This window comes from Oratosquilla oratoria, chromosome 15 (assembly GCF_046742065.1).
Source record: "Oratosquilla oratoria isolate Oo_2021 chromosome 15, ASM4674206v1, whole genome shotgun sequence".
Classification (NCBI taxonomy): Eukaryota; Metazoa; Arthropoda; class Malacostraca; order Stomatopoda; family Squillidae; genus Oratosquilla; species Oratosquilla oratoria.
The window spans coordinates 352,501-380,331 of record NC_134791.1 but is presented as its reverse complement, the minus strand read 5'-3'; the positions used below and the strand labels follow the sequence as shown (position 1 = coordinate 380,331).

The 27,831-nt window shown below is 46.0% G+C and overlaps 1 protein-coding gene across 1 annotated transcript in view; it reads left to right on the top strand.

Annotated features, from left to right (window-relative positions):
• Lmpt (four and a half LIM domains protein limpet) overlaps positions 1 to 27,831 on the top strand; it is a 264,405-nt gene that overhangs the window by 17,005 nt on the left and 219,569 nt on the right. Inside the window, exons 2-5 of the mRNA XM_076198403.1 lie at positions 12,351 to 12,452; positions 12,896 to 12,965; positions 19,729 to 19,962; positions 23,283 to 23,498. Of these exons, the coding sequence (XP_076054518.1) occupies positions 12,351 to 12,452; positions 12,896 to 12,965; positions 19,729 to 19,962; positions 23,283 to 23,498 (622 nt within the window). The remainder of the gene's footprint in view (positions 1 to 12,350; positions 12,453 to 12,895; positions 12,966 to 19,728; positions 19,963 to 23,282; positions 23,499 to 27,831) is intronic.

Sequence of the window (27,831 nt, the reverse complement as noted above, 5' to 3'; positions counted from 1 at the left end):
GGAGGGCAGCAGCAGCAGGCACTCCGAGCTGCTCCTCGTACGAAAGGAAGAATTAGCCAAAACTAAAATAATTAAATAAAATATATATAATGTATAAATAAATAAAATATATAAAATATATGATAAATAAAATATATAAATAAAAAAAACGCATAAAATAGTATATATCTTTTTCGTGTCTTTCATTACTTGTAAGTATTCCAACTCCGGCCAGGCGATTTCATTCGGCCGAGAAATTCCTCCCTGCCCCCAGCGAAAAGGTCCTAATCGAGAAGATACCAATATCCTCGCCGCGCCGATGTTCCCTTTACAGTATAGAGTCGTCGTTCACTTTGAATGAAAGTGATACCACCAGAAGGGAGTGTTGTTGACCAGCGCTTCTATCTGTTGCAGGGGAGCTCTGGCGGCAGCAACCCCCCCTCCCCCCGTTTTCCATGAATGGAAGCAAGTTGATCTGCCGTAAACCAGAATGAAATAATGTGCGGTGTAAAGGCGCACATGGCAATTCTCGCTAGCATGCTACTTGCTTTAGCTACATCGTTTGAGTAGAAACTACTGTAATTATTATATATATATATTTTTCTTTTCTTTTTTTCTTTTTCTTTTTCTTCAAATTTCCAAATGTCAAATCATTCTTGTGTCATAGAGTGAGCTGCTAAAGGACGAATTAAGAGGAGTTGAACCTGGAATACGAATCTTGGACACTTTGTGGACGCGTTCTTACGAAAGTCGAGAACCGTTGTAACCCAAGACGTTTCTGCTCGAAGGAAGTAGCAAAAGCAAGTCGCATGTGCCTTGGTCTCACCTTCAGACACACCATGACGAACGGGGTTACAACGCCTAAGTAGTAGGTGTGGGGGTGGGACTTCTCCTCAAGTCTTCTCTATATGTGTGTGTGTATATATATATATATATATATATATATATATATATATATATGTATATATATATATATATATATATGTACACATTTATATATATATATATATATATACATATATATGTATATTATCTGTTTACACTTATCGGGAAGGGGCTTCCCTTTACCTGGTTGAAAACCTGTGGCGGTAGTCAGAACAATTTGTTTTACTTCATTATTTATTTGTTTTTGTTTCTCACATTGTCGAGAGTAATCAGGTCTCTGGTGCGAAAGGAATTTGTTTGTCTATTAAGGTTTAATGTATTGCTCTGTTTGTTTATGCCCATCCAGGGTGGGGCGGAGGGGGGGGGGCAGTGGGTGGGATGCGGGGATGACCCGTCATCCGTGAGGAGCTAAGATGAGAGGAAGGAACGGGGGTGGTGGATGGGAGTGGAAGGGGTGGGAGTGGGTACATGGCTCTTGACTTTGGCTACCCCCCTTATAAGGGGGGAAAAGCCCATACAGTGTATAGACGGATCCCTTCATTACAGTGGACAACAATGGCTGGGGAAGAAGTTGGATCGGGAATTCTCACTCCATAAAGAGATCTGTTGCACAATAACTAGTAAAATAAATGGCTATTAAAAAGAGAGGCCGGTAAGCTAACAGAAAAATTACTTACTGTTTATTCTTATGTATATTTATTTACTCGTGTTTTAATGGACGCATTGAAAAAGTAGACATTTTGATTATATATATATATATCTGTGTGTGTGTGTGTGTGTGTGTATACACACACACACACACACGTGCCCACACATACACTTATAGAACACATCACTAGTAACAGTGATGTAATTCAAAGAAGCAGGCCCCAAGCGTTGCCACTTCGCTACTCAGATCATTAATTTTTTTTAAACCAGATAAGATCTTATGCCCAGGGATGGAATGACTGAAATCCACTATCCTGATGCCCGTTTTCTACGACACCCAACGACAACTGAGAGCAAGGGGACAACTGAGCTAAATCGGTCCGCCGTTGTAACTATGATAGAGTAAATCGCTAGTAACAGCGATATAATTCAATCAAGCCTGGCCGTCGCGAGCTTTGAACTCTGGTCCCTCTGAGCGTGAGACTAGTTTTTTGTTCTACAATGGTTGCAACAGCGAAGCGTAGCTTAGTTACCGCGTTGCTCTCTGGTGTTGTTGGGTCTCGTAGAAAACTGGTTTCAGGACTGTAAATTTCAGTCAGTCCATACCAGGTTTCGAGACTTTTAACGCTTTGTGTGGCGAAGTGGTAACGCTTGGGACTTGCGCTCAGAGGGACCCGAGTTCAAAGCTCGCGACGGCCGGGCCTGATTGTTTTAAACACCCTGTATATATGTATATATATATGTATATATATATATATGTATATGTATATGTATGTATATGTATGTATATATGTATATGTATGTATATGTATGTATATGTATATATATTATATATGTATATATAATAATATATATATATATATATATATATATATATATATATATATGCCGAGACGTTCTGACAGGTTGACGTAAGCGGAGTAGGAAACAGAGGAGTCTTAGTCTTGAGTTTATTCCTGACTAGTTTCGCAGGTATGCTTTTTCAAAGGAATGGTGTACAAACAGGCTGTGGGCATTTTATACATGAGGTGGACCTACTCCGCTTAGGTCATATATATATATATATATATATATATATATACACACACGCATGCACAAACACATATAGGCTTGTCCTAAATACGACACTTTTTTCACCCCCTCCTCCTCCCCCTGGCAACCTGATGCCAGGTGTCTTCGTTTCCCGTTGCAAACCTTGCCACCACCACCAACAACCACCACCGCCATCGTTATCAGTACCACCAACATCATTATCACAACCTCAATCATTATTATTAGTATCACCAGCATGGCCACTATTATTACCACCAGCACCATGCCGACCACCGCCGCCTCTGTTACCACCAGCAGCACCACAACCATCACCCTCTCTGCCACCATCACAATTATCACCACCAGCACCACTCTTGACGTCACCGCCGCCGTCTGCGTCACAATGGAGCAATGCTCCGTCAAGAGAGCCTGGCAGGCAGGTAGCCTTAATGAACTACATAAAGTTAGTCAATGATCGTTCTACGTCAGTCAGAATAAATGATGTAAGGAATGCCACAGTGCTGAAGAGGTTAAACGGACCGAATTGAGGCCACAGCTGAGGCTAACGCAACGCTTTCTTTACTTTGAGAGAAAAGGGAGGCTCGCTCATATGGCAACATCGTCTCCAGCTTTTATCAATGGAGATGTTACCATATGGGCGAGTCTCCTATTTTTTTATTTACCAGGTATTATTTTTCCAGATCCTGAATTGTAGGGGTCGTGACTGCATTAATAAATTCTTGTATGTCTGTGCCTTGCTTGAAAGACTTTATTCTGGTTGATATAGTGGTATTAATAGGAAAGGCTACAAGGAAACTTAATTAAAATTTTGATTTGATAATTCATTGAAAAGAAAAAAAAAGAAAACAGTGATACTCTATTTGTACTTTATTGTAAGTAGTCATTAAAATGAAAATAGTGATACTGTATTTGTGTGTATTTTTATTGTATGAACAGCCAGGCGACTTGAGCGGTGCCAATTGGCCGAGAGGTCGGGAGAGGGAGACTGGTTCGAGGCTGCCTGGCGTTAAGGCGAGTTCGTTATAAGGACAGATTACATTACCTTCCCATGCTTTAAGAAGTCCTTCGTAATTAGGCACCGTCCTGGGGCTCTCTGAGAGGGGTAGTTCATGACGTTGAACGAAATCATGTGTAGAAAATTGTGTACCTATGTACCTTAATGTGTATGTAATATATGTGTATATATATGTGTGTGTGTATGCATTATATATATATATATATATATATATATATATATATGTACATAAACATACCTCTAAGCATCATATTAACGTGTGTATTTTTGTGTATGCTCTGTGTGCCACTGGTTCACATCATTTGGACAAACTCTACACGAGGAGACGACAAGGGGCGCTGCTTCCACCCCACCCCCCATCCCCCGCGTGTGTCAGTGACAGATATATGGTGACGTCGACGAGGGTCGCTTCACTCTGAGGAAACGTGTCACTCCGACTGAGTGACTCGTGGTGGTGGATGTGGATTAGACTGTAAAGTGGATCTGTTTTGTTCTATATATGTATATATTGTGTGCCTGCAGTATGTGTACATCTGTATGAAAATGTATATATGTGGATGTAAATATGTAAATGTATATACCCATCGTATGAATATACATGCACAAGTATATACACTCAATCCATACCATTCGCTGTATTTTTTATTCGCCATTTCGCACATTCAAGCGTTCTGTACTCAAGCAGTGATGAAAACCATTCATACTGTAATTATTCCATGTAAGATAAATGTAAATGAGGCTAATATAGGTTTAGGGAAAAAAAACGTAGACAGGTTATGAGTTCGTTTCCTCCCTCGTTTACATTCCCGTGATCCCCCCCCCCCCGGGTGGGTCCTTGGGTCGTTGGGGGGGGGGTACGCACAGTCCCTACTAATGACGGCGCCTGACCAGCTGCTCGCGCCGTCGGCCCCCTCTGATGCTGTCTTCCTCTCTCCTCTGCTGTCTGCCTCTCCTTCCTTCTTTCCTTTCTTCCTTCCTTCCTTCCTTCCTTCCATCCTTCCTCCTGGTACGGTCGGTGCCTCGCAGGACAGTCTTGGCCATCAGGGCTTGTCAAGTGTCCGCACCAACGGAGTTTCCTTTCCTTAACCACGGTGAGAAGGTCTTTGGATGGGCCAGTGGTGTTTCTGACTGTGTGTGTGTGTGTGTGTGTGTGTGTGTGTGTGTGAGAGAGAGAGAGAGAGAGAGAGAGTATATGTGTGTGTGTGTGTGTGTGCGCGCGCACACGGATGTTCAAGATCTTGCGGAAACATCTCACTTCCAGGGCCTGGATTCGACTTTGCAGGTCGACGTTGAGGGTTCTCCTGGATTCACACGCATACTGGAACATTGATAGTTCCAGCGAGCGCATCAATCTGATCTTGGACGTGAGGCTCCTCCTGGGGATGGCATCCGGGATATTGAAATCACGACGAGACCTGTAACCAGCGCTTCTGTCCTTGGGGGTAATGTCGCACCGAGGTAGTGGAGTCCAAGAGAAGTGCTCAGAGAGAGAGAGATGATTTAAGAAGGGCAGTAGGTGGTGGCATTTGAAATCGTGAAAGAATGCTGTGTTGCTCTGGCCCATAGGGGTGTCACTAAGATCCTGGAAGAGAAATTGACCTCGACGGCAGCAGCGTGAGATTGCCCACAGGGAGCGAAGCGCCGTCGCCGCCGCCGCCGCCGCCATAGTCGCCCGGTGGTCCATAACAACCTCCAGTGTGGCTGTGTGCACTTGCATTCATCCTCACCTACCCCATCTCTCCCTCCCTCCCTCTCTCTCTCCCCCTCTCTCTCCCCCTCTCTCTCTCCCTCCCTCCTTCTTCACTCACTTCCTGCCTCCCTCTTTTCCTCTCTCTCTCTCTCTCTCTCTCTCTCTCTCTCTCTCTCTCTCTCTCTCTCTCTCTCTCTCTCTCTCTCTCTCTCTCTCTCTCTCTCTCTCTCTCTCTCTCCCGCTGTCTCTCCTAGAAGAGCTACGTCGTGGCGCGTGGGTTTCACCCTCGCTTAGCAACTCCACAATCCTGACTTGAGTCCCCCAGTCGCTACTGGTGATGACCTCTGCCCTTGGCTGTCTGTGCACTTGGGACAAAGGTGGCCTTGGCCACAACTAGACGTCGTTAGGTCCACTATCCATTGTTCTACCGAATGAAATCGCCTGGCGTTTGGTATGTCGAAAGTACGTCATTGTATTTATTCATTTTTATTACTGCTGTTATTTTATTTGTTTATTCTATTTTCATTTTATTTAATTAATTACAATGCTCACCGGCCGAGTGGGTTAGAGCGTCGCTACTTGCGGCTGAGGTCGTGGTGACGGCAGCGAGTTGGACCAAGGGCATGGTTTATTCAGTTCCACGCTACGAAGTCCTCTGTAAAGAACACCGCCCTAGCCTCCTGATAAAGAACACTCAAACGTGATTGGCTTTAGTGATAACTGGTTTTGCTGATTGTCCACGTGGTCGCGTACCTGATATATATATATATATATATATATATAATATATATTGCAGAAACCACAGGGAAATTAAAGTCGGAATACTGAACGTTTTCGTCTATTACGACATCCTCAGAGTACAAAGAATGGCCTTTGTATTAATAGACGAAAACGTTCAGTATTCCGACTTTAATTTCCCTGTGGTTTCTGCAATATCTTTTCGTCACGCGTTATTGTGATTATTTTTGCAATATATATATATATATATATATATATATATATATATATATATATATATATATATATATATATATATATATATATATTGGAGGGTAATTAGTAAATCACCATTTTTCTTTTCGTAATTAATTGCAATCGCAGCGTGTTGCAAGCGTTCATGGTAATTGAATGTTGCAAGAACGAAGTTACTCGCTTGTTAGTACCCTCCATCTGTTGGGAGTAAGAAACAAAGATGTCGGCAGACTTTGGAAACACGAGTGTGTGTAACTGTATTGAGGGGGTGACCTTTAATACGGTTACGTGAATATGAAACACTGTTAGGTACTACATATGGCGTCGCCGAATTGAGGGCTGCTAGGAAAAAATCATTGTGGCAATCACCAGAAGAAAGACTTTAAGCGCCTCATGACAGCAAATGGTTCACCACCGTTATCTTGGATCACGTGTTGGACTCGTGATCGACGGCTATTACCTTTCCGGGTGGGAGCTCAGAGCACGTGTAAGGCATCTGTGTGTGTGATTCACCATGGACTTGTGATCGACAGCTATTTCCTCCCGAAAGAGAGCTCAGAGCTCGTATATAACCGATCTCTGGGTAATGCTGTGACCTTACACGCACACAGGCACACACACCCCTCCCACGAGAGTTGGAGTAACAACCCGCAGCGTGTGCGTGTGTGTCCAATGTAAGATCACATGAGCTTCAGACTTCAGGCGCGCAGTCCTGAAATCTTCTCGTGGACAACTTTGACAATGTTCAAAAATTAATCTGACCTGGATGAGGTCGTGCGACAACCAAACCAGTTCGAGATGGTGGGCCTTGGCTCTGCACTGCTGTGGTCGTGGTCGGCTTTGGTCCTTTTGTCCTCCTGAGCACAAAGTCTCGAGTTGGGTGACTGCCCATTGCCCGGGCTGTCCCGTCTCGTGGTGGGGGGATGAATGTGACGGTTATCGCTGCAGCCAAGCGCCTCCTGATGTAATATTACTATTATAATAATTATCATCATTATTATTTATATATATATTACACACACACACACACACACACACACACACACACACACACACACACACACACACACACACACACACACACACACATACACATTAAGGATAGAATAAAACTGAGATAATGATAATGGCGATCTAAGTTCTAGATAAGGCTTGTATATTGTGATTGCTTGCCAGGCGCCCAAGGGCAGGATGACGTGCCACCCAGGGAGGGAGAGAGGGAGGGGTGGGTGCCAGCCAGCCACGGAGGAGATGAATAAAATCGCCTGGCGCCAGTCGGGGAGTGCAAGGTGAAGGGCGACACGGCACGGGAGGGGGTCTGCCACGTGCTTCTGCAGCTGAATAGAATCGTCAGGCGCCAAGTGTGGAAAAATTTTCAATGGACAACCAGAAGTTAAACGCGTGCACACACACACACACACACACACACACACACACACACACACACACACACACACAATCACATATACACGCGCACATACGAATTCATCATTCTTATTAGTGTGTCTGTGTGTGTAGATGATATCAAGAAATTTTTATGGCAGACATGAAAGAACATTTTTGAGAAATAATATGGAGGAATACAGGTTTATGTTAGAGAAAGCAACCTGGAGGAGAAAATGGTGGAGAAAGGAAGGAGACTCGGGAGAGCAGAGAAGAAAAAGTAGTGACAAGAAGAAATTGGGAATGATGAAGAGGTGAAGAAGGAGGAGGAGGAGAAGGAAGAGGAGGACGACGGGAAGTTGCCAGAAGTGAGCAACGAAGACGACATTTCGTTATTTTTATGCAAAGAAAATAAATACATGAAGGAGGAGGGGGAGGAGGGGATGTTGCATTACCGACATCGACGTGGCACTTGGCACCAATACTCGGTGGCATCAACATCCAGGCACACCCGCATTGTGTGTGTGTGTGTGTGTGCGCGTGCATACACGTATGTGTGTCTGTTTATCTAGTTTGTCTAGGAGTATTTGCCGAGTTCTAGTACACGGGAGAAGAGCTTTGTACGGAAGGTTCCGCCTCCGCTTTTGTAATGGGGATTTTCATTTTAAATTGTCCCATAATACTGGACTATTACTTCATCTAAACTACTCTAAGAATCAATAAACTTGTACGGAAAACATTATATATATATATATATATATATATGTATATATATATATATATATATATATATATATATATTCATTTGTGTATTTATTATTCTTTTAATGTTCCCAACTTCTCATTCGTCTGCACCTTTCATGGCCCTAAACACTGCCAATAGGTCACCTTTCTCTCAACGTTGGCAGTCCCAGAATATTCCATCTCTTCTCGTATGACATCATAAAAATCTAAAGCACTGTAAGTCGCTGCTCACTGAATATTTCTATTTTGTTTATATAATTTTGTAATTTTGTGTGCGAACTGCACCACCGCACCATATCCCGATCTAGGGCTCTCTCTCTCTCTCTCTCTCTCTCTCTCTCTCTCTCTCTCTCTCTCTCTCTCTATCTATCTATCTATCTATCTCTCTCTCTCTCCCCCCCCCAGGTGACGTGTTACGTGGTAATTTCGAAGTTTCCAGTCATCACCCCAAGTCGATCTTTCCAATTGGATTGATGATTTAATAATTGCCCATTGAAATTCGTTTCCCCACTTGTATACCATATTTTGTGTATGTGCGCGTGTCTCTGAGTCTGTGTGTGTGAGAGAGAGAGAGAGAGAGAGGGGGGGGGCGAGTGAGAGAGATGTTAACTCACCATGGCATTGGAGTACGTGTTGGACCCGTGGTGTACAGCAGTGGCACTCGTGCATGAAACTCAATTTGTGTGTGATTAAGTTAGCGTATACTCTGAAGTACAAGAGCCCTACTAATGGAATCGTACAGGCCAAGTCAAGACAAGGCTGCTCTGAAGAGAAAGACGAAGGTAAACAAAGTCCAAAAGAACCGAAGCCGAGCGAGGGAGGGAGCGAGCGAAAAGTTGCACGGGAAAAGGTTCGAATCTTGTTGACAAGATAGACGGAGAAGTTTATTTTCGATAAAGACGATACGATTCCTTAAACCATTTTTACGGACTTGGCAGGAGAGCTCGGTACCACAACACCAGTAATCCGGCGTGTGTGTATATCTCCATCTGGCCAAGAAAAGAGTTCTATATACCTTTTACTCTTTAAAGAGTTTGAGTCTGCTCTCCTTACAACTGTGTGGATAATAGAGAGTGCTCTCTACTAAAGAGGCCCAAAATAAAAATAATAATAATAATCCAAGGTAATGTGTGTGTTTAGAGCTTTAGACGTTGGACGCGTTTATAAGCCTGTATAATATTGGTACGGAAGACGACCTCGTGTTTGTGCGTAAGCAAGTATATTCTTAATCTCTCCCACCCCCACAGCCGCCACCCTCGCTTCTTCCTCCACACTCATGCATCCCCTCCACACATCCTCCTCTTGCTCTTCCTTCTCTTCCCTCTCTCCCTCATTTTACCTTCTCATCGTTCTCTTCTTCTTTTGATTCTCCTCCACTTACTTATTCTCCTCGTCCTTTTTCTCACCGTCCTCCTCCTCCTCCTCCTCCTCCTCCTCCTCCTCCTCCTCCTCCCATACTCTCCCCTACCCTCGTCTTCCCTGTTCCTCCTCGTCTTCCCTCTCCCTCCCCTCTCCACCCACGTCCCTTCCCATCTCCGTTCCCTTCTCCATCCCCACCTCCCTCCATCTGTCCGTACCCCTACCTTTACCGACTCCCTTACCCCTTCCCCTCCTCCCCTCCCTCCCTCCCTCCCTCCCTACCTCCCTCTCGTCCACCTTCCCCTCCCTGCCCTTCACACTCTTCCTGTTTGCTCACAGCCTCCTCTCCCTTCATCTCTCTCCTCTCTTCCATCGCGCCCTCCCCATCCTTTCCCTTTCCCTCCTCCCCATCCGTTCCCACCACCCTCTTCTTCCCCTCCCCTCTCTTCTCTTCCCTTCTTCGCTTCCACTTTTCATTTGCCTCCTCCTCCTCCTCCTCCTCCTCCTCCCCCCCCCCTTCCCCTTCTCCCCCTCATCGCCTATTTTGCCCCTGCCCCTTCCCCCGTTCTCTCTTGCCTCCCACCCCCACGGGTGCCGCGTCCGCCAGCCCCCCCCTCCCCCGCCCATCCCCGTGGCCCTGGCATCAGCTGGCATGCCCACCCTTACCACCCCACCCCCACCACCATCACCTCTCTCTTCCTCCCCCCTCACCACGGGTGTGTGGGGGGAATGGGAGGGACCACTCCAGCTATTTTCCTACCCACAGGTCTCTCTAACCCTCACCCTTCACCCCGTGCCCCCACAGGGGTCCATGGGGGGCACGTCTACAGGATCGTGCATGGTATGGGGGGGCTTCCTTTGGGGAGTTTCTCTCATACGGGGGGGGGGGGCTGCCGCTTCATGGGGAAGTCCCACCCCAAATGTGGGAAGAAAACGGGATGTGTGGGTAGTTCGCCGTTTCGTATTTGTTTGGTTATTTATTAATTTTATTTTTATTTGCATTTATTTTTTTTGTGTGTATTTCTTTTGATTATTCTTCCATATTTTTATTTTATTTTTTCTTGTGTTTGTTTTATAATTTTTGCTTATTTATTAATTTGTGTTATATTTTATTTGTGGTGATAATTGTAGTTTTAAAGTATATGATGCGAAGGGTGTCAAGAAAGGTGGCGTCATCGGAAGCGTGTTGGTCTCGTATTCGCTCAGTTGTGGGTTCGAATCCCGCACTCCTCTCCGATTCCTAGCAGTGAGTGTAAGTTACCTGTCCCAACAGTCCAAGCGCATTGGGCCAAAGTGACTGCTTCGGCCACAGCTGCTCAGCGCCTCCTGGCGTAGACTTCTCACCTTTGTCTCTCATCCTTCAGAGCAAGAGAGTAGAGGACCTGCCCGACGAGGGAGTAAGTTCCTCGTGAGGATCGAGGCGTCTGACCACGCCCCAGCGTGGGGGGGGGGGGAGGTGGTCCTCGTCTCTGAGGGTAACTAGCACAGAGGGCGCTGGCGGGCGATTTTTCGATTCCACACGACGCCCTGTGGACTTTGGATCGATTCCACAGGGTCACCGTTGGGTTCCACGCGCCTCGGGTGTTCGAGCTCCGGGGTACAGGTATGGGTGTCGGTCAAAGTGAAGTTCTTAACCGCGTGTCTCTCTCTCAACTCCTTTGCTTGGCGTGTATTTTATTTTATGTTTTGTTTTATTTCGCTTATATTTTTCGATTGGATGAGGGCGAGCGGGGTCGTCGTGTAATAAAGGGGGTATATCATTTCAGGCTACAGCCTTTGGGTCCGAACCATGTGGCGGGAAACGGGGATGACCCTTCATCCAGGAGGTGCTCAGATTGGGTTTTGGATGAGTATAGAGTGGGTATGTGCTTTGACTGGGCTAACGCCCCCTTGTACGGTGGAAAAGGCCTCGTATGGATATGTGTACCTGTATGTGTGTATGCATGTGTATATTTACCATCCAGTATAGAATGAATTTATGTCTATACCAGTGTATGCGGAACAGTTTTGGTCTCTGTCCCATAGAATGGATATTAATTCACTAGAATCAATCCAGAGGAGAATGACCCAAAATGTCACAAGGGATTAAAATGTAGCGTGCCAATGCCGAATTATACAGCTTACCTCCCTTTGGCACTCTGGGGAAAGACGAAGAGTGCCGGGGGGGGGGGGGGCTGATCTAATAGAGGCATTCAAGTGGGTCAAGGGCTTGAACAAGAGTGATGCCGACAAGGTCATCTTATTATAACGGTAGATGAGGACTCGTAGAAGTTTTTAAGCGGGACAGATTTAGGTGCAAGAAGGCAGTGGGCAAAAATTGGTTTATCAACACAGAGTGGTTAACGAATGGAATAGACTTGGTAAGCACGTGGTGAGAGCTGAAATGATGGGTTGTTTTAAGAGAGAACTTAGGGATAGGGATGGCAGGTGGTGAGGGACATGGAACTGCCTAGTGTAGGCCTAATGGTCCGTTGCAGTTTCCTCCATTCTTGTATCTATCAGCCATGCTTATCTGTGCGTGAAATACATCTTGCATCTCTTCACCCCTGAAGGAATCTTGTTTCCCGAAAGCTTCCTGACTGACTTCATCGCCTAAAGTGTCCTCTTTCTTCTCGGTTTCAGAAAGACCTGCCAGAGCTGCAAGTGCACGAGGGAACTCCACGACGTCTACCACGAGGACTGGGTCAACGTCAGAGAGCGCCTTGGCCTGGGCGATTCGCTCGGGTGAGTACGCAACACCTTGGGCACAGGTTGCGGTGTCTTTGGCTGTGACGGGGGTGGCCGGGGAACGGAGACATACGTCTCGTATCCTTCCAGAAGTGGATTCCCGATCTCAAGATCAGGTCTTCGGGGGTACCTAGTACCCTGGGCACAGGTTGCTGTGTCTGAGTTGTTGGTGTTAAGTGTAATGGTTGGACATGAAAGGAATTTGGCTGGAAATTGTCGGAGTGACGGAAAGACCATTTATATATACATTTTTATTGATAGAATTACGTATACCCATATAAGCAATTAATGTTTTTCACTTTAGTTGTAGGGCTCTTGGTTTTGCTTTTGAGATTAAAAAGTGAGATATTGAAATATAAAAATGAAAAGTCAAAATAAGTTCCTGTGTGTGTGTGTGCTTGCGTGTATCACTCCCCGTGACGTGCGTGTGTACTTTGCAGGCGCAGCAGCAGAGAGAGATGTCTCCAGGAGGGCTACACGTGGGTGCCGCCGGGCCTCAGCAGCGAACAGGTGAGTGTGCGAACCCCCCCCCCCCACCCGCCCACCTTACGGGGGCGGGGGTTGCTCTCGAGGAGGTCCCTCGCCGTACCCAGCCTCGAAACGTTGCTAACTTTTCGTTTTCTTCGCTTTCTTCTTCGTTTTCTTCGCTTTCTTCTTCGTTTTCTTCCTCTACTTTTTCGTTTTCTTCGCTTTCCTCTTCGTTTTCTTCCCTACTTCTTCGTTTTCTTCTTCTTTTTCATTTTCCTCCTTTTCTTCTGCTTCTTTCTTCGTCTTTTTACTAATAGAGTGGCCAGCGAATGGAATAGACTTGGTAACTATGTAGTGAGCGCTGAAACCATCAGTTTTAAGAAACGGTTGGACAACTTTATGGATGGGGATGACAAGTAATGGATATGGAACTGCCAAGTGTAGGCCTTAGGGTCTCTTGCAGTCTACTTTATTTTTATGTTCTTCCTCTTATTCCTCATCTTCGTCTTCATCTTTTTTTTCTTCTTTCTCAACTTACAGTATTTTTCTTACTATTTTTCCACCTCCTCTTGCCTCTTTTTCACCTCTTTCTTCTCCTTTTGCTCCAACTTATCCTCCTCCTCCTCTCCCCTCTTTTTCACCTCTTCTCTTGCTCCTCCTTATCCACATCCTCTTTCCTCTTCTACACATCCTCTTTTTTCTCCTCTTTCTCCGCCATATCCTCATCCTCTTCTGTCTTTTCCTTCGTTTCTTTTCCTCCACTACCTGATCTTCCTCCTCCTCTTCCTCCTCCTCTTCCTCTTCTTCCCCTTCCTCCCCTCTGCGGCGGGTATTGACTGTAAGTTCGATGCAGTCCATATTCGAAGGACTCTTAGTGGCGGCACCCCTACGGACAGGGGTCTCGCTCTGTGATGGGTGCAGACTAGACTCGTTGTCTCCGGTACCTTCGGTGTTGTTGTGTTCCGTATGGATAGAAGCGCTAGTTAATGTGGACACAATACTCCTTCCCCCTCCTCTCCATCTCCCTCCTCTCCTTCCTCCTCCTTTCCACCCCGTCCTCCCCTTCCCCCTCCTCTACCTATACCTATCCTCCCTCTTCCTCCCCCTCCTTCAGTGGCGGCGCCAGGGGGGGGCTTGGGGGGGGCTTTAGCCCCCCAAAAAATGGCCAGCTCCCCCATTAGCCCCTCCAATTGAATTGAGCAAATTGAAATTTTAAAACACTCATTGAAATAATTTTATTAGGTGGAATTTTTAATTGCCAGGGCTAAAGATTTGTCAGCCATCAGTGCTAGCCCAACCATTAACCCCCTCCCCTTCTGAAATGAGGATAATATATGTGTATTATCATATTACTGTTAGCCCCCCAAAAATTTGCTCAGCCCCCCCTTAGCCTCCCCAACTAAAAATTCCTGGCGCCGCCGCTGCCCTCCTTCCTTCCCCTCCTTCTTCCTTCCCCTCTCTCTTCTCCTTCCCCCTTTCTTCCCCTCCCTTTTCTTCCTGTTCCCTCCTCTCTTCCTCACCTCCATCTCCCCGTGCTCCATTCTCCTTCCCGTTCATTTCCCCCCTTCCCGCTCCCTCCCCCTCGACACTCCACCTCTCGTACCCCCTCTTCCTCTCATTTACCATCCCTCTCCTTCCCCCTTCTTCCTCTTCTATGGCCTTTTTCTTTTTGGCTACCCCTCCGTGTAAGGGGGGAAAAGCCTTTGGTATGTATGTATTACTTACTTACTTACTTAGTTTACTTAGTGAAGTTCTGAGGTCGATCCTCATAGCCGTAGTGGACTACCGCTGCTGCCAGTCCTGTTGTCCTTCCTCGCGAGGGTCAGTTGGTCTGGTAGTGTGTTTTGAGAGAACCTACTGATGGCAGTGTAGCCTGGCACTGGAAGCTCGTCTGGCACCTTCCGCAGGAACCTGTCCAGTGCATGTTTGAAGCTGTCCACCGAGCATTTAGTTTTCTCTCTCACCTCCTTTGGGAGGGCGTTGAAGATTTTTGGACCCTCATGGCCTAGGCTGGTTGCCAGTAGGGTCTTAATCCTTACCGGGGCTCTTGATGGGGGAGTTTGTCTCTCACATTTGCGCCCATGCCTTATACTGTGGTATGGCTTGATTGTAGAGGGCGTGGGGTCCGGAACAAGTCCCTCAAGGATTTTCCATGTGTAAATGGTACTGTATCTTTCTCTCCTCCTCTGTTGAGAGTATAGGCCTAGTGCTCCCAGGCGATCCCAATAGTTGAGATCTTGCATCCCTTTGATGCGCCTGGTGTAGTTCCGTTGGACAGCTTCAAGCATCTGGATGTCTCCGCGTTTGTGTGGTGACCAGAGTTGGCTACAATAGTCCAGTATCGGTTGGATAAGCGACTTCCAGAGGGTAAGCATCACTTGAACCTCTCTTGAGGAGAAGGTCCTTAGGACCCAGCTGGCCATCCCTCTTGCTCTATTTACTGACTGCATGATGTGGTGTTGGAAAGTGGCATCATCACTTAAGTGAATGCCCAGGCTTTTCACATGGGCTTTGGGTGTGATTTTCATACCTCTCTCCGTGTGCAGCTCAGTGTCGTCTTTAATGCCTTGATTTGTGCCATATCTCAAGACCTCGAACTTCTCTTCGTTGAATTGCATGTTGCTGTTGTTGGCCCATGCATAAACTGAGTTGAGATCGTCTTGTAGATGTTGCACATCCCCACTTTCCCGCATAGCATGGCTGATGTGTGTATCATCGGCAAAAGACAGGAGGGTTGAGTCCATCCTACTAATTACTACTGCTGCTGGATTGTGAAATACAGGCACAACACAGCCAACGCAAGCCAGAAAAAGACGACATGACGTAGCCCTCGTTTAGTCCACAACAACTCTGAGGGATTCTCTTGAGCTGAATAAAATCGTCAAGCGATAGACCAAATTCGGCTCGAGAAATCCGTTCTTCTGTGGTTACCCCTTAAGATGTAAATTCTTAAATAGTACTCAGTTTTATCCTTTGATAGTCTTTAAGACTCTTAGAAAATGTATGGCTGGCGCCTGGTGATTTTAATCGACGAGTGTCATTCTTTACCCATAGTTGGTTAAATGGGTTCTACTGTATATGATAAGGTCATAGCTGAATGCTCCGCGCTCGCTAAATACAAAGTCTTCCGTTTTCTGTGGACGTTGTGGTGTTCAGAGAGAAAGGAAGATAGTAAGGGGTGACAATTACATTCCTGAAGAAAATCATGTTCTTGAGGATATACATCTATTTGATCAATATATACAGTATGTATATATTTTACTGGTTTTGGTTATTAATTTCGGTAAAATAATCTTATTGGAAATGTAAGAGATATATACGAATTAATTTCTACTGCCCAGTGGCCAACAAATGAATAATACTGGAATAAATGATTTTCCTTGTTTTCGTCTCTTTCTCTCCCCCCCCCTCTCTCTCTCTCTCTCTCTCTCTCTCTCTCTCTCTCTCTCTCTCTCTCTCTCTCTCTCTCTCTCTCTCTCTCTCTCTCTCTCACACACACACACACACACACACACACACACACACGTCACGTGTTCAAATGTAAATATGGTAATCGGAAATCAAGAATATAGATAAAGTTGGAACTGTATATGAATTTGAGGCCAGGTAGGATAACACTCGGTGGCGCGGTTGGTAGAGTCCCCGACTGTCACTACGGCGGTCCGGGTTCGAATCCTGCCCAGGGTTGAAATAATTTCAGTATCGCTGCGCTTTGAGTCATTACTCCAACTCTTGGGCGGGGAGTTGGGTGTGCGTGTGCGTGTAAAGGGGGTTCCACACGTGCATGCTTTACCGTAGGCTTGCCTGCACAAACCGGTTTGTATACGAATTCCCGTGCGTGTGGACGAAGTAGTAAACAGTATAAAAACGCTAAAATAAGCTCTTCGTCAGGCATGACTACCACCACCTAGACTGACGATTGTGCATACTTTTTTGTAACGTGTGGACACGCTTGCAGGGGTGTTCCCAGGTCTAAATATACAGGTCAGACCGTTTGAATTCTTCTGCGCAGCTTCTGACGTCATTAGGCTGGGTCCATTTTCTCTTTGTGAAACACTGAAGAAAACTGTGAAACGCCAAGGAAGACAGGAACTATAATATTTTATATATTATATATCATATATATATAGACAGGAACTATAATATTTTATATATATTTATATATATATTTTATATAATATTTGTCAGAATATAACTAATTGCGTGGAGCGGTGCGAGCGAAGACAACGTCATTCTCGAACGACGGACCAGCTTCAACTGACAGCTATAGGACCCGCTAACCCCACTTTGAACAGCCAGGTGACGTTCACGGGCCCGCTGCGCCAACTCCCTCGAAATTCGGTCGGAAGTGGTTAGACCTTATATTCTTAGATCTTGGGGTGTTCCGTATAGTTTGCACAAACTCGTAACGCGCAAGTAAGTCGCTGCGTCTGGAACCCCCTCCCCTTAAGGTCACAGCATTACCCATACATCGGTCATACGAGCTCTTAGCTCTCTTCTGCAAAGGAAGTAGCTGTCGATCACGAGTCCAGCACGTGATCCAAAGACCAAGGTGAATACACACACGCGCGCGCGACTCGTGGCGCAGTAGTAGAGTTCCCAGCTGCCTCTACGGCGGTCCGGGTTCGAATACCACCCAAGGTTGAAATAATTTCAGTATCACTGCGCTGCGGGTCGTTACACCAACTCTCGTGGGCGGGGAGTTGGGTGTGTGTGTGCGTGTAAGGTCACAGCATTACCCATAGATCGGTCATATATGAGCTCTGAGCTCTTTTCCGGGAGGGTAATAGCTGTCGATCACGAGTCCAACATGTGATCTAAGACCATGGTGAATCACATACACACACACAAATTAAAACATAAGGTAGAGTTTGAAAAATGGAGTCAAAGAGATGGAACCCCACGAGCACAGGTTGAACCCGGTTGTAAATGTCAATTGGAATTAAAGACTGGTAACCCTGTGGGGGGGGGGTACCAAAAGACGTGCCCCTACGGAGGCGAGTGGAACCGCCCGGCGACAGACAGCTCGAGTCGAGGTGCCCCGCCCGGCGAGGAGAAACGGCGTTAAAGGAAAGATGACTTAATCCGATTAACCCACATTAACTCGTTGGAGAGGCAGTTAGCTTGCAGCGCGCCGGTATTTACTCGTCATAGTCGAGGCCACGTGGTCGTCCGATACCTGGTCTCCGCAATCCACGGAGATCCCGTCCCGTCACGCGTCTCCTCGTCCCTTTCTTGGTCTGGCTGTCGGCAAGCGATTTTATTACTCCCAAGTGTGTTGAGTAGTGTCCGGTGGGCTCGAATCCCGCACCCCTGTCCGATCTCCAGTAGTGACTGTGAGTGACCCTCCCCTAAGAACTCCCAAAGTACCTAGGGCAAAGGTGGCGTCATGGGGCACAGTTGTGACCCTCCACAGGGGGCTTTGCCCTTATGGTGCCGTCAGGCGATTTTATTCAGCAGAGTGGGCGGCGATGATGACGATGTTGGGGTTGGATGAGTTTGCGTGATTCGTTGTGTCCGTGACCAGTCAGGAAATCGTGCTGATGTGAATCGAGGCTCCTTACACGTAGTCAGCACTTGGACGGTCAGCGGAGCGGGAAGGACTTAGTTAGAGGAAGGCGGTTAACCCAACCGGTGGTGCTGACCCGGCGCGGAGTTTAAGTCTTGACCCGGTTCAGAGTGCAAATGTGGTTACGCGGTGTTGTGTAGCTTGATATGACGAGTGTAAGCTGGTTTACTTGTGTTAATGTTAGTTAACATTATTTAGCACAGCGTAGTCTAATCCGGTGTTGTAGTGTTAGTTACCTAACCCGTTAACTAGTGGTGGACAACTCTTGAGTTGAGTCGTCTTCTGAGAGTCATAAATAAGAGCAAAACAATTATAGTGTTTACCTGAGGCGTGGCCAACCCTAATTGGTCCAACAGAATGTGGTTTTACATTTTGCGTTTGTTAACATTCTTTATTTTTCATTTTAGATCTATGACTAGAAAGCCATTAAAATTATGAAAATCCGGTTATTTTATTATTAGTGTTCACTTGAATAATGAGGAACCCTAATAGGTCAGACACAGAAAAGTGTGGTTGACAACTTTCCCATTGGCTTGGGTCAACGTCGGGAAACCCTGAAAGACGCTAACAAGTCGATCGTTTCGATATAAATATGTATATGAAGTGTGCCCTCGCAGAGCTCACTCACGGAAAAGTGGGAAAAGTGTGGTTCTCCACTTTACATTTTTCAATGAATATCTACGTCGAGAGAAAACCATTAATGAATAGTAAAAAGTCATTGACCCCATTACGAGTGTTTTCTCTTCAAAGTGACCCTCATTGATCGAACACAGAGAAATGTGGTTCTCTACTTATCTTTTGTTTACATTCATTATTTACATTTTAGATCTACGACTGGGAAGCCATGGGTTAATGCTGAAAACAAAATTGCCCCTATAATTGTTTACTTGAAAAATGACCGATCCTTCAGTTTTTGTTGAAATTCTTCGTTTACGTTGGAGATTGTTTGGAGAAAAGCATAGATAAATACTAAGTCAGTTAGCCATTTATAAGTGTTTATCTATAGAGCGACCAATCCTCATTGATCATGCACAGAAAAATGTGGTTCCCCACTTTGCATTTGTTGACATTCTTTGTTTACCTTTTAGATCTACGACTGTCAAGCCATAGATAGTAAAAAGCCAATTATCCCAATATAAGTGTGTTTCTGAATTGACCACTTCCCATTGGTGTGAAACACGGCGAAATGTGGTTCCCCGCTTTGCATTTTGTTGACACTCTTCGTTTACCTTTTAGATCTACGACTACATGAGCTGCTTGCCGGGCCACAAGGTGCCCCGGCTGGGTACTCCCGGCGAGAAGTACCGCGAGAGGCAGCTGATGCTCCAGCTTCCCAAGCAGGACCTCGCGCTGCCCTTCACGCGCCACGTCGAGGCCCAGCACCACACGTCCTTCAAGGACTTCGTGGCGGCGCGCAACGACATCGCCCTCGACATCGGCATCGTCAAGCATCACATTCCACAGGATAAGGTGGGTCCGTCCGTCTGTCTGTCTGTCGAGGTGCCTCGAGATTTTGAGAGATAGCTTTCACTCCCTCTCAAGCTTACCCTCTCAAACTTTCTCTCTCTCTCTCTCTCTCTCTCTCTCTCTCTCTCTCTCTCTCTCTCTCTCTCTCTCTCTCTCCCTCTCCCTCTCTCTCTCCCTCTCTCTCTCTCTCTCCCCATCTCTCTTCTGTCTTTTTCTCGTCCCTTTCCATTGTGTTCCCCCTCCCCCCACTCTCTCTCTCTCCCCTCTCCCCCTTTCTCTTCTCTCTTTTTCTCGTCCCTCTCTATTGTGTTCCCCCTCCCCCACTCTGTCTCTCTCCTCTCTCCCCTCTCCCCTTCTCTCCTCTCTTTTTCTCTTCCCTCTCTCTTGTGTTCTCTCCCCCTCTCTGTCTGTCTCTCTCTTCTCTCCCCTTCTCTCTTCCCTCTCTCTTTTTTACTCTCTTGTATTCTCTCTTCCCCCTCTCTCTTTCTATCTATCCATCTTTATCTCCTCCCTCCTCTCTTTCTCTTTTTCTCTTCCCTCTCTCTTGTGTTCTCTCTTCCCTCTCTTGTGTTCTCTCTTCCACCGTGTCTCTCTCTCTCTCTCTCTCTCTCTCTCTCTCTCTCTCTCTCTCTCTCTTCTCTATTTTTCTCTTCCCTCTCTCGTGTCTCTTGCCCCATCTCTCTCTCTCTCTCTCTCTCTCTCTCTCTCTCTCTCTCTCTTCCCCCCTCTTTCTCTCTCTTTTTCTCTCTCCCTCTCCTTCCTCCTCCTCCTCATCATCATCATCATCATCATCATCCCCATCCCCTTCTCTCTTCCCTCTCTCTTTTTCTTTTCCCTCACTCTTGTGTTGTCTTGCCCCCATCACTCTCTCTCTCTCTCCTCTCTCTCTCCTCTATCTCCCCGTCTCTCTTCCCCCTCTTTCTCTCTCCCACTCCTTCCTCCTCCTCATCATCCTCCCCATCCCCTTCTCTCTTTCCTCTCTCTTTTTCTCTTCCCTCTCTTGTTTTCTCTCCTCTTTCTCTTCCCTCTCTCTCCCCCTCTTCCCCCCTCTCTCTCTCTCCTCTCCCCTTCTCTCCTCTCTCTTTCTCTCTTTTTCTCGTCCCTCTCTATTGTGTTCTTCCTCCTTCTCTCTCTTTGACTCGCTCTTCTATCCCATTCTCTCTTCCCTATCTTTATCTTCCGTCTCTATTGTGTTCTGTCCCCCTCTCTGTCTCTCTCCTTTCTCCCTTTCTCTCTTCCCTCTCTCTTTCCCTCTTTTTGTCTTCCCTCTCCCCCCTCTCTCCCTCTCTCCTTCCCTCTCCTCTTTCTCTTGTCTCGTCTCTCTTTCTTTTCTCTTCCCTCTATTGTGTTCTCTCCCCTCTCTCTGTCTGTCTCTCTCTTCTCTCCCCTTCTTTCTCTTTTTCTCTTCCCCGTCTTTTGTGTTCTCTCTTCCCCCGTCTCTCTGTCTCTCTGTCTCCTATCTCCCCTCTCCTCTCTCCACTTCTCTCCCTCTCTTCTCTCTTGTGTTCTTCCCCCCCCCGTCTCTCTCCCCTTCTCTTCCCCCCCCTCTCTCTCTCTCTCTCTCTCTCTCTCTCTCTCTCTCTCTCTCTCTCTCGCCTCTCTCTTCCCCCTTTTCTCTTTCTTTCCCTCTCTCCTCTTCTTCATACTCCTCCGCCGCTTCTGTCTTTCCTCTCTTTTTTATTCCCTCTCTTTTATGTTCTCTTTCCCCCTTCTCTTTTCTCGCCTCTCTATTGTGTTCTCTTTCCCCACTCCGTGTCCCCTCTCCTCTCGTCTCTCCCCTTCTCTTATCTCTCTTTCGTCTATCCTCATTCCCCTTCTCTCTTCTCTCACTCTTTCTTTTTCTCCTTTTTCTCTTCCCTCTCTCTTCTCTCTCTCTCTTTCTCTTCTTTCCTCTCTTTTTCTCTTCCCCCATTCTCTCTCTCTTTCCCTTCTTTCCTCTCTCTTTTTCTCTTCTTTCCTCTCTTTTTCTCTTCCCCCATTTTCTCTCTCTCTCTCTCTCTCTCTTCTTTCCTCTTGTGTTGTCTCTTTCCTCCTCCCCTCTCTCTCTCTCTCTAATTCTCTCTCTCTTCTTTCCTCTTGTGTTCTCTCTCTCTCTCTCTCTCTCTTCTTTCCTCTCTTTCTCTCTCTCTCTTTTCTTTCCTCTCTTGTGTTGTCTCTTTCCTCCCCAGTCTCTCTTCTTTCCTCTCTCTCTCTCTTTCTCTCTCTCCTCTCTAATTCTCTCTCTCTCTTCTTTCTCTCTTTCTTTCTCTATCTCTCTCTCTCTCTCTCTTTCTCTCTCTCTCTCCTCTCTTCCTTCCTCCCTTGTGTTGTCTCTTCCCTCCCTCTCTTTCTCTCTCTCTCTTTTCTTTCCTCTCTTGTGTTGTCTCTTTCCTCCCCAGTCTCTCTCTCTTCTTCCCCCCCCTTTCTCTCTCTCTCTCTCTCTCTCTCTCTCTCCCTCTCTCTCTCCCCCTCTCTCTCCTCTCTCTCTTCACTCTCTCTTCTCTCTTTCCTCTCTCTCTCTCTCTCTCTTTCTTCTGTCTCTTCTCTCTCTCTCTCTTTTCTCTGTCGCTCTTTTCTCTCTCTCTCTCTCTCTCATCTCTCTCTCTCTCTTCTCTCTCTCTCTCGTCTCTCTCTCTCTTTTTTCTCTCTCTCTCTCTCTTCTCTCTTTTTCCCCCTCCCTCTCTCCCTCTCTCTTTTTCTCTTTCTCTCTCTCTCTTATGACCTCTCTTGTGATGTCTCTTTTCTCTCTCTCTCTCTCTCTCTCTCTCTCTCTCTCATATTCTTTTTCTCCCCTTCTCCCTTCTCTTTTTCTCTTTCCTCTCCTCTCCTACCTCTCTTTTTCTCTTTCTCATTCTCTTTCTCTTTTTTCTTCTCTTTTTCTCTTTCTCACGCTCTCTCAAAAAATGGTAAGTTGTAACTGATAAGTGTTATGAACAAACGAGTCTCCCTTTTCTTTAAGAGTCCCACAAGACCTTGCTATTCATTGATGAGGAGCGCTGCACATCGGGGGAATGGGCGTATGGTTGCCTCCCGTATAAGGGGACAAGAAGCCCTTTGGCGTACATTGTGGATAGATTGTACACAAGGCAAGGAGGGGGAAGAAACATTTTAGGTATATAGATAGATTGCATCAATCCATCCATCATTCAGTCCATGGGTGCATGGATGGATAGGTTGTACAGTGGGTTTGTTTCGCCCGATTGACCCCCCCTAACATGTACTCCAACCCGGGAAGTGTATGATTAATTAATACTCAGCGTTATCCCGTTGTGGCACGGGAGGTGCCCCGTGCCGCACGCGTCTCTGGTAAGTAGCGCCACTCACGAGGCCCCCTTCGCCCACAGCAATGTCGGAACTGCGGCGGCCTGGTCCAGGCGGGTTCGGTGGCCGTGGTGGCCCCCCGCTTCGGCGAGGACGTGGCCTGGCACCCGGCCTGCTTCACGTGCCACACCTGCAACGAGTTCCTGGTCGACCTGGTCTACTGCGTCTGGGAGGACACCATCCAGTGCGGCAGGCACTACGCCGAGAAGCTCAAGCCCCGATGCTCGGCCTGCGATGAGGTGAGTACCCCGGGTCGCGCTCCGATCCTGAAGGAGGCGGGGCGGGGCGGGTTGGATGGAGGGTAGTGTGGTGGATTACCTGGCCTGGAATTGTGTGAATGGGTCCCAGGTGGAGAGAGAGAGAAAGAGTGAGTGAGTGTCCAGATCTGGAAATTTCCTTGGAAGCATACTTTGTTCAAAGTGATGAGTCTTTTGTCTATTTGTAGGTTCTGAAAGCGTTTTCCCCCGTTCCTTGACTTGCTCTTTTTCTCTTGTTCTCTTTTAAAAGAAGCCGCCATTTTTAATGTCCTTTGAAGAGAGAGAACCGGAATAAAGTAGGATAAGGAGAATGCATTTAAAGAAAAATACACAATTGGTTGTCATTTTTAATGAAATGTACACAAAGCATCTCTTGATCCTACACGAAGTGAGAGAGGATGACGTAACCCACTCATTGCTTTACTTCAGTTTTCCTCCTCCTCCTTCTTCCTGTCTTTCTTCATCATCATCTTCCTTTCTTCGTCCTCTTCTTTTTCTTCTTTTTATTCTTCCTTTTCATCTTCTTCTGCTTCTTCCTCCTCTTCTTTCTCTTACTCTTACCTTTTTTTCTCCTCTTCATCTTCCTCTTCTTGATCATCGTTTTCATCTTCCTCTTCTTCTGAAGTAGTGGATGTTCAGGACGAGCCTAGACATGTCAGGAATGTTTAGGATTTAGGATTTAGTCATATTTCAGGTGAGAGTGATCGGAAAGGATTATTAATTATGGGACGGAGGAACCTCCCTCAGGTAAGTTCCCGTCGCGCAGAAATTATCTCGTGATGACGTCACGTCGTTTCGTCATCGTTGTGGACAGATGACATCATCGGATCGTGAAGAGTTGATGTAAAAATTAAATTCTTTAATTTATATATTCATCAATTAATTTTTATTTATTTATTTGTTTATTTATTTTTATTTATCTGTGTAATGAACATGTATTACACAAACTAACATACATAATTGGGCACGCGCGCGCGCGCGTACACACACACACACACACACACACACACACACACACACACACACACACACACACACACACACACACACGAACGAACACGAAAACGACAACGATCGTGTGCATTGTTTAAAAGCCCTTGGTAGATCGCCCAGAGCTTTTAGGGAATTCAAAACAAGGAGATGTTTGGGTCTGACCAAAGTAAGGCGAGACAGGACGATAAAAATAAAAATATTCTTCATTCCTCTATGATTCGCCAAGATATAAACTCGTACACGCACACACACACACACACACACACACACACACACACACACACACACAATACATGAGTTCAAATCTAAATATGAAAATGGTGTATCAAAGACACAGATTAAGTAGAAACCGTACATTAATTTGAGTCTAGGTATGTTAGAAAATTAGAGATTAAGAGACGGGACAGTTAGGTAAATACACACACTCGTAGATTCACGAATGTTGGCACGAATGTTTGATATTTCTATATAAATAAATACATATGTATTTTTGTATGGACATGCAAAATATGTTTTTGTATGTCCGTACAGGTTGAATATGTGTGTATGAAAATAAAAAAAAATTCATGTGAAATAATCATCTAAAGTCCAAATACGCACGAAAATAGTTGTAATGGATGTATATACATATATGCACACATATGTAAACATGTACACACATACTGTGTGTGTGTGTGTATGTATATATATATATATATAGACCCCTTTGCCTTCAGATAACTGGCAATAGCATCTATCTCTTTAACTCACTCTCTCACTCTCTCTCTCACTCTTGTTTACAAGACATCAGCATTCATGATAACCGAGTTTGAAGATCGTGAGGCGACGGCGGCCTGGGCCTCCTCCTGCACAAGTCCCTGTGGGGCGCGCAGCACGATTGTTGTGCCTCTGCATGCATTGGAGCGAGGAAGAGGAGGAGGAGGAGGAGGACCTGTGTGGTCAGGCGACTGAGGGGAACGGTCACTTGGTGGTGGAACTGTGGGAGGAAGTGGGGAAGGAGGAGGAAGAAGAAGAAGGAAGGAGGAGGTGTTCCAGTGTGGGCAACCTCGCGAATTACCGAGATCATGGGAGGAGGAGGAGGAAATCAAAGAACTAGAGGAAGAAGAGGTGATGAAGGAAAAATTAGATAAGAGGACGTAGAAGAGGAAGTGGGGATTAGGGAAGAGGAGGAAGAAGAGGAGTTGGAGGAGGAGGAAGAAGAGGACGGAGGTACGCGTTGCCTCGGTCCTAAACGACCACGACCCCGATAAGCTGATAGCGGGAGAGGATCGACGTCTGCTGCTGGAGCAGTTGTTGCGAGCAGTTGCGCACCACACCTTGCTTGAGCACCAACACCAGAGTACCTGGAGGTCGCTGGGGTCCTGAAGGTGCCAGGGATCGAACTGGGGCACTCGAAGACCGGAGGAGAGGGAACTCTCGTGATTTTTTTTTCCCCGAGGGATTTCGGTGTTCGGAGAAGGTGGAGTGCAGGTGGAAAGTGGAGGAATCGGCGTCTGTTTGTCGCTATGTCTTGAGTGTTCTAGTTTAATTGAATGACTAAACTCGCGTACGTTTCACGGTATCCAGCAGGCTCCGTCTCTAAGGCTAACGTCCGAGCACGGGGTCGAAATGGCATGATCTGTCACTAGCCAGTCGTCATAAGGACTAGTAAAAACATCTACGGGGTTTAAATAACGTGTTGGTTGTGACTAGGCAGTTGTCATCAGGACTAGTAAATGGTTCTGCCAAGTTGAAATAGGGTGTTGTGGTGTTGCTTGTGATTAGTCAGTTGTCATCAGGACTAGTGAATGCTTCTACCTGGATGAAATAGCGTGTTCACAGTGGCTAGCCAGTTGTAAGGACTAGTGAATGCTTTACATGGTTGAACATAGGTAACTAGGCCATCTGTGTAAATACTGGTACTAAATTAGAATCTTCTAAGCAATGAAGTAATGCACAAATGACCAGCCATGACAAGGTTAGACATTACTTTCTAAGTGATAAAAGGAAAACGATGGATTGAATAGATTGTCGTCATATTTACTAGTAAATGCTTCAAAGTGTTGAAGTGATGCGCTGGTGATTTGGACAGCTGTGTTGTCAAGGTAAGTAACAAAAATAATTATCATTATTATTTTATGATTATATTAATACATATACTGTACATATATGTGTATGTATATATATATATATATATATATATATATATATATATATATATATATATATTTACATATATTTACATATGTGAATCACCACAGGCCTTTTCCACCATGGAGCGGGGCTGCTAAAGTATGCATTGTGTCTATGGTGGAAGAAAATGCCAAAATGGGCTTCCCTCCCGGCCCCTCCGATCCCTTCAAATGTAGCCTTTCATGGCACACGGGACTCGGCGGCGGCGTTCTTATCCCCACTATTTTTATTATTATGATTATTATCATCATCGTTATTATTATAAACAATCGTTCATCCCGAAAATGACGGAGGTAATCGGTGACGTCATTTCAGTGACGCAACATTGACCAGCTGTCTCCCCAATAACATACCATTGATCAACATCCTTACATGTCACCCAAGCGATTTACAGCGTCACGAATGACGTGAGTTATGAGTGACGTCACACATGACGTGACTGAGAAGTGACGTAACATGGACGAGCATCTAGGAGCCCCACTGTAGCCGACAACGGTACTAGCACTCGCCATAGAACTCTGAGGAAGAATCTTCGGACTCGTCCGGTCTCCGTGTGGATCTATTTCTATGTCGCCGGTTACGAGCAGGGGAGGTGTCGCCGGTTGTCATCTCTCCTTGGGTGACCGGAGGGTGGGTGGGGGAGGGGAGGAGGGTGAAAAAGTTGAAAAATGAGTCGAAGATGGTAAAGAGGAGGAGTAGCGTGTTTGAACCAGCCGGTCGGGGCTGCCAAGACAGTGACCAACCCTCCCCAAGCCAACCAACCAACCAACCAACCACCTCGCCAACCCCCAACCTGGTGGACGGTCGGAGGGAGGGCAGACAAACTGCGGCTCTCTCAGAAAGGCCCCTTGTGCCTCACCAGAAGGTTATTACAAAACAATTATTATTCCATCAAAACTAAAAACTCTTGTATTCTATATATATATACATGTATATATATATATATATATATATATATATATATATATATATATATATATATATATATTTGTATATTATACATCGAAAAGATCTGTAGTTATCAATTATCAGGATTTGTATAAATGTCTTACCTGATCTGAACTTTATTTTTTACATTGCGGCTCCGACCACTTCCCCTACTCATATTTTTTTCTTCCCTTCTCCTTCCCTCCTTCCTCCTCCCTTCGTC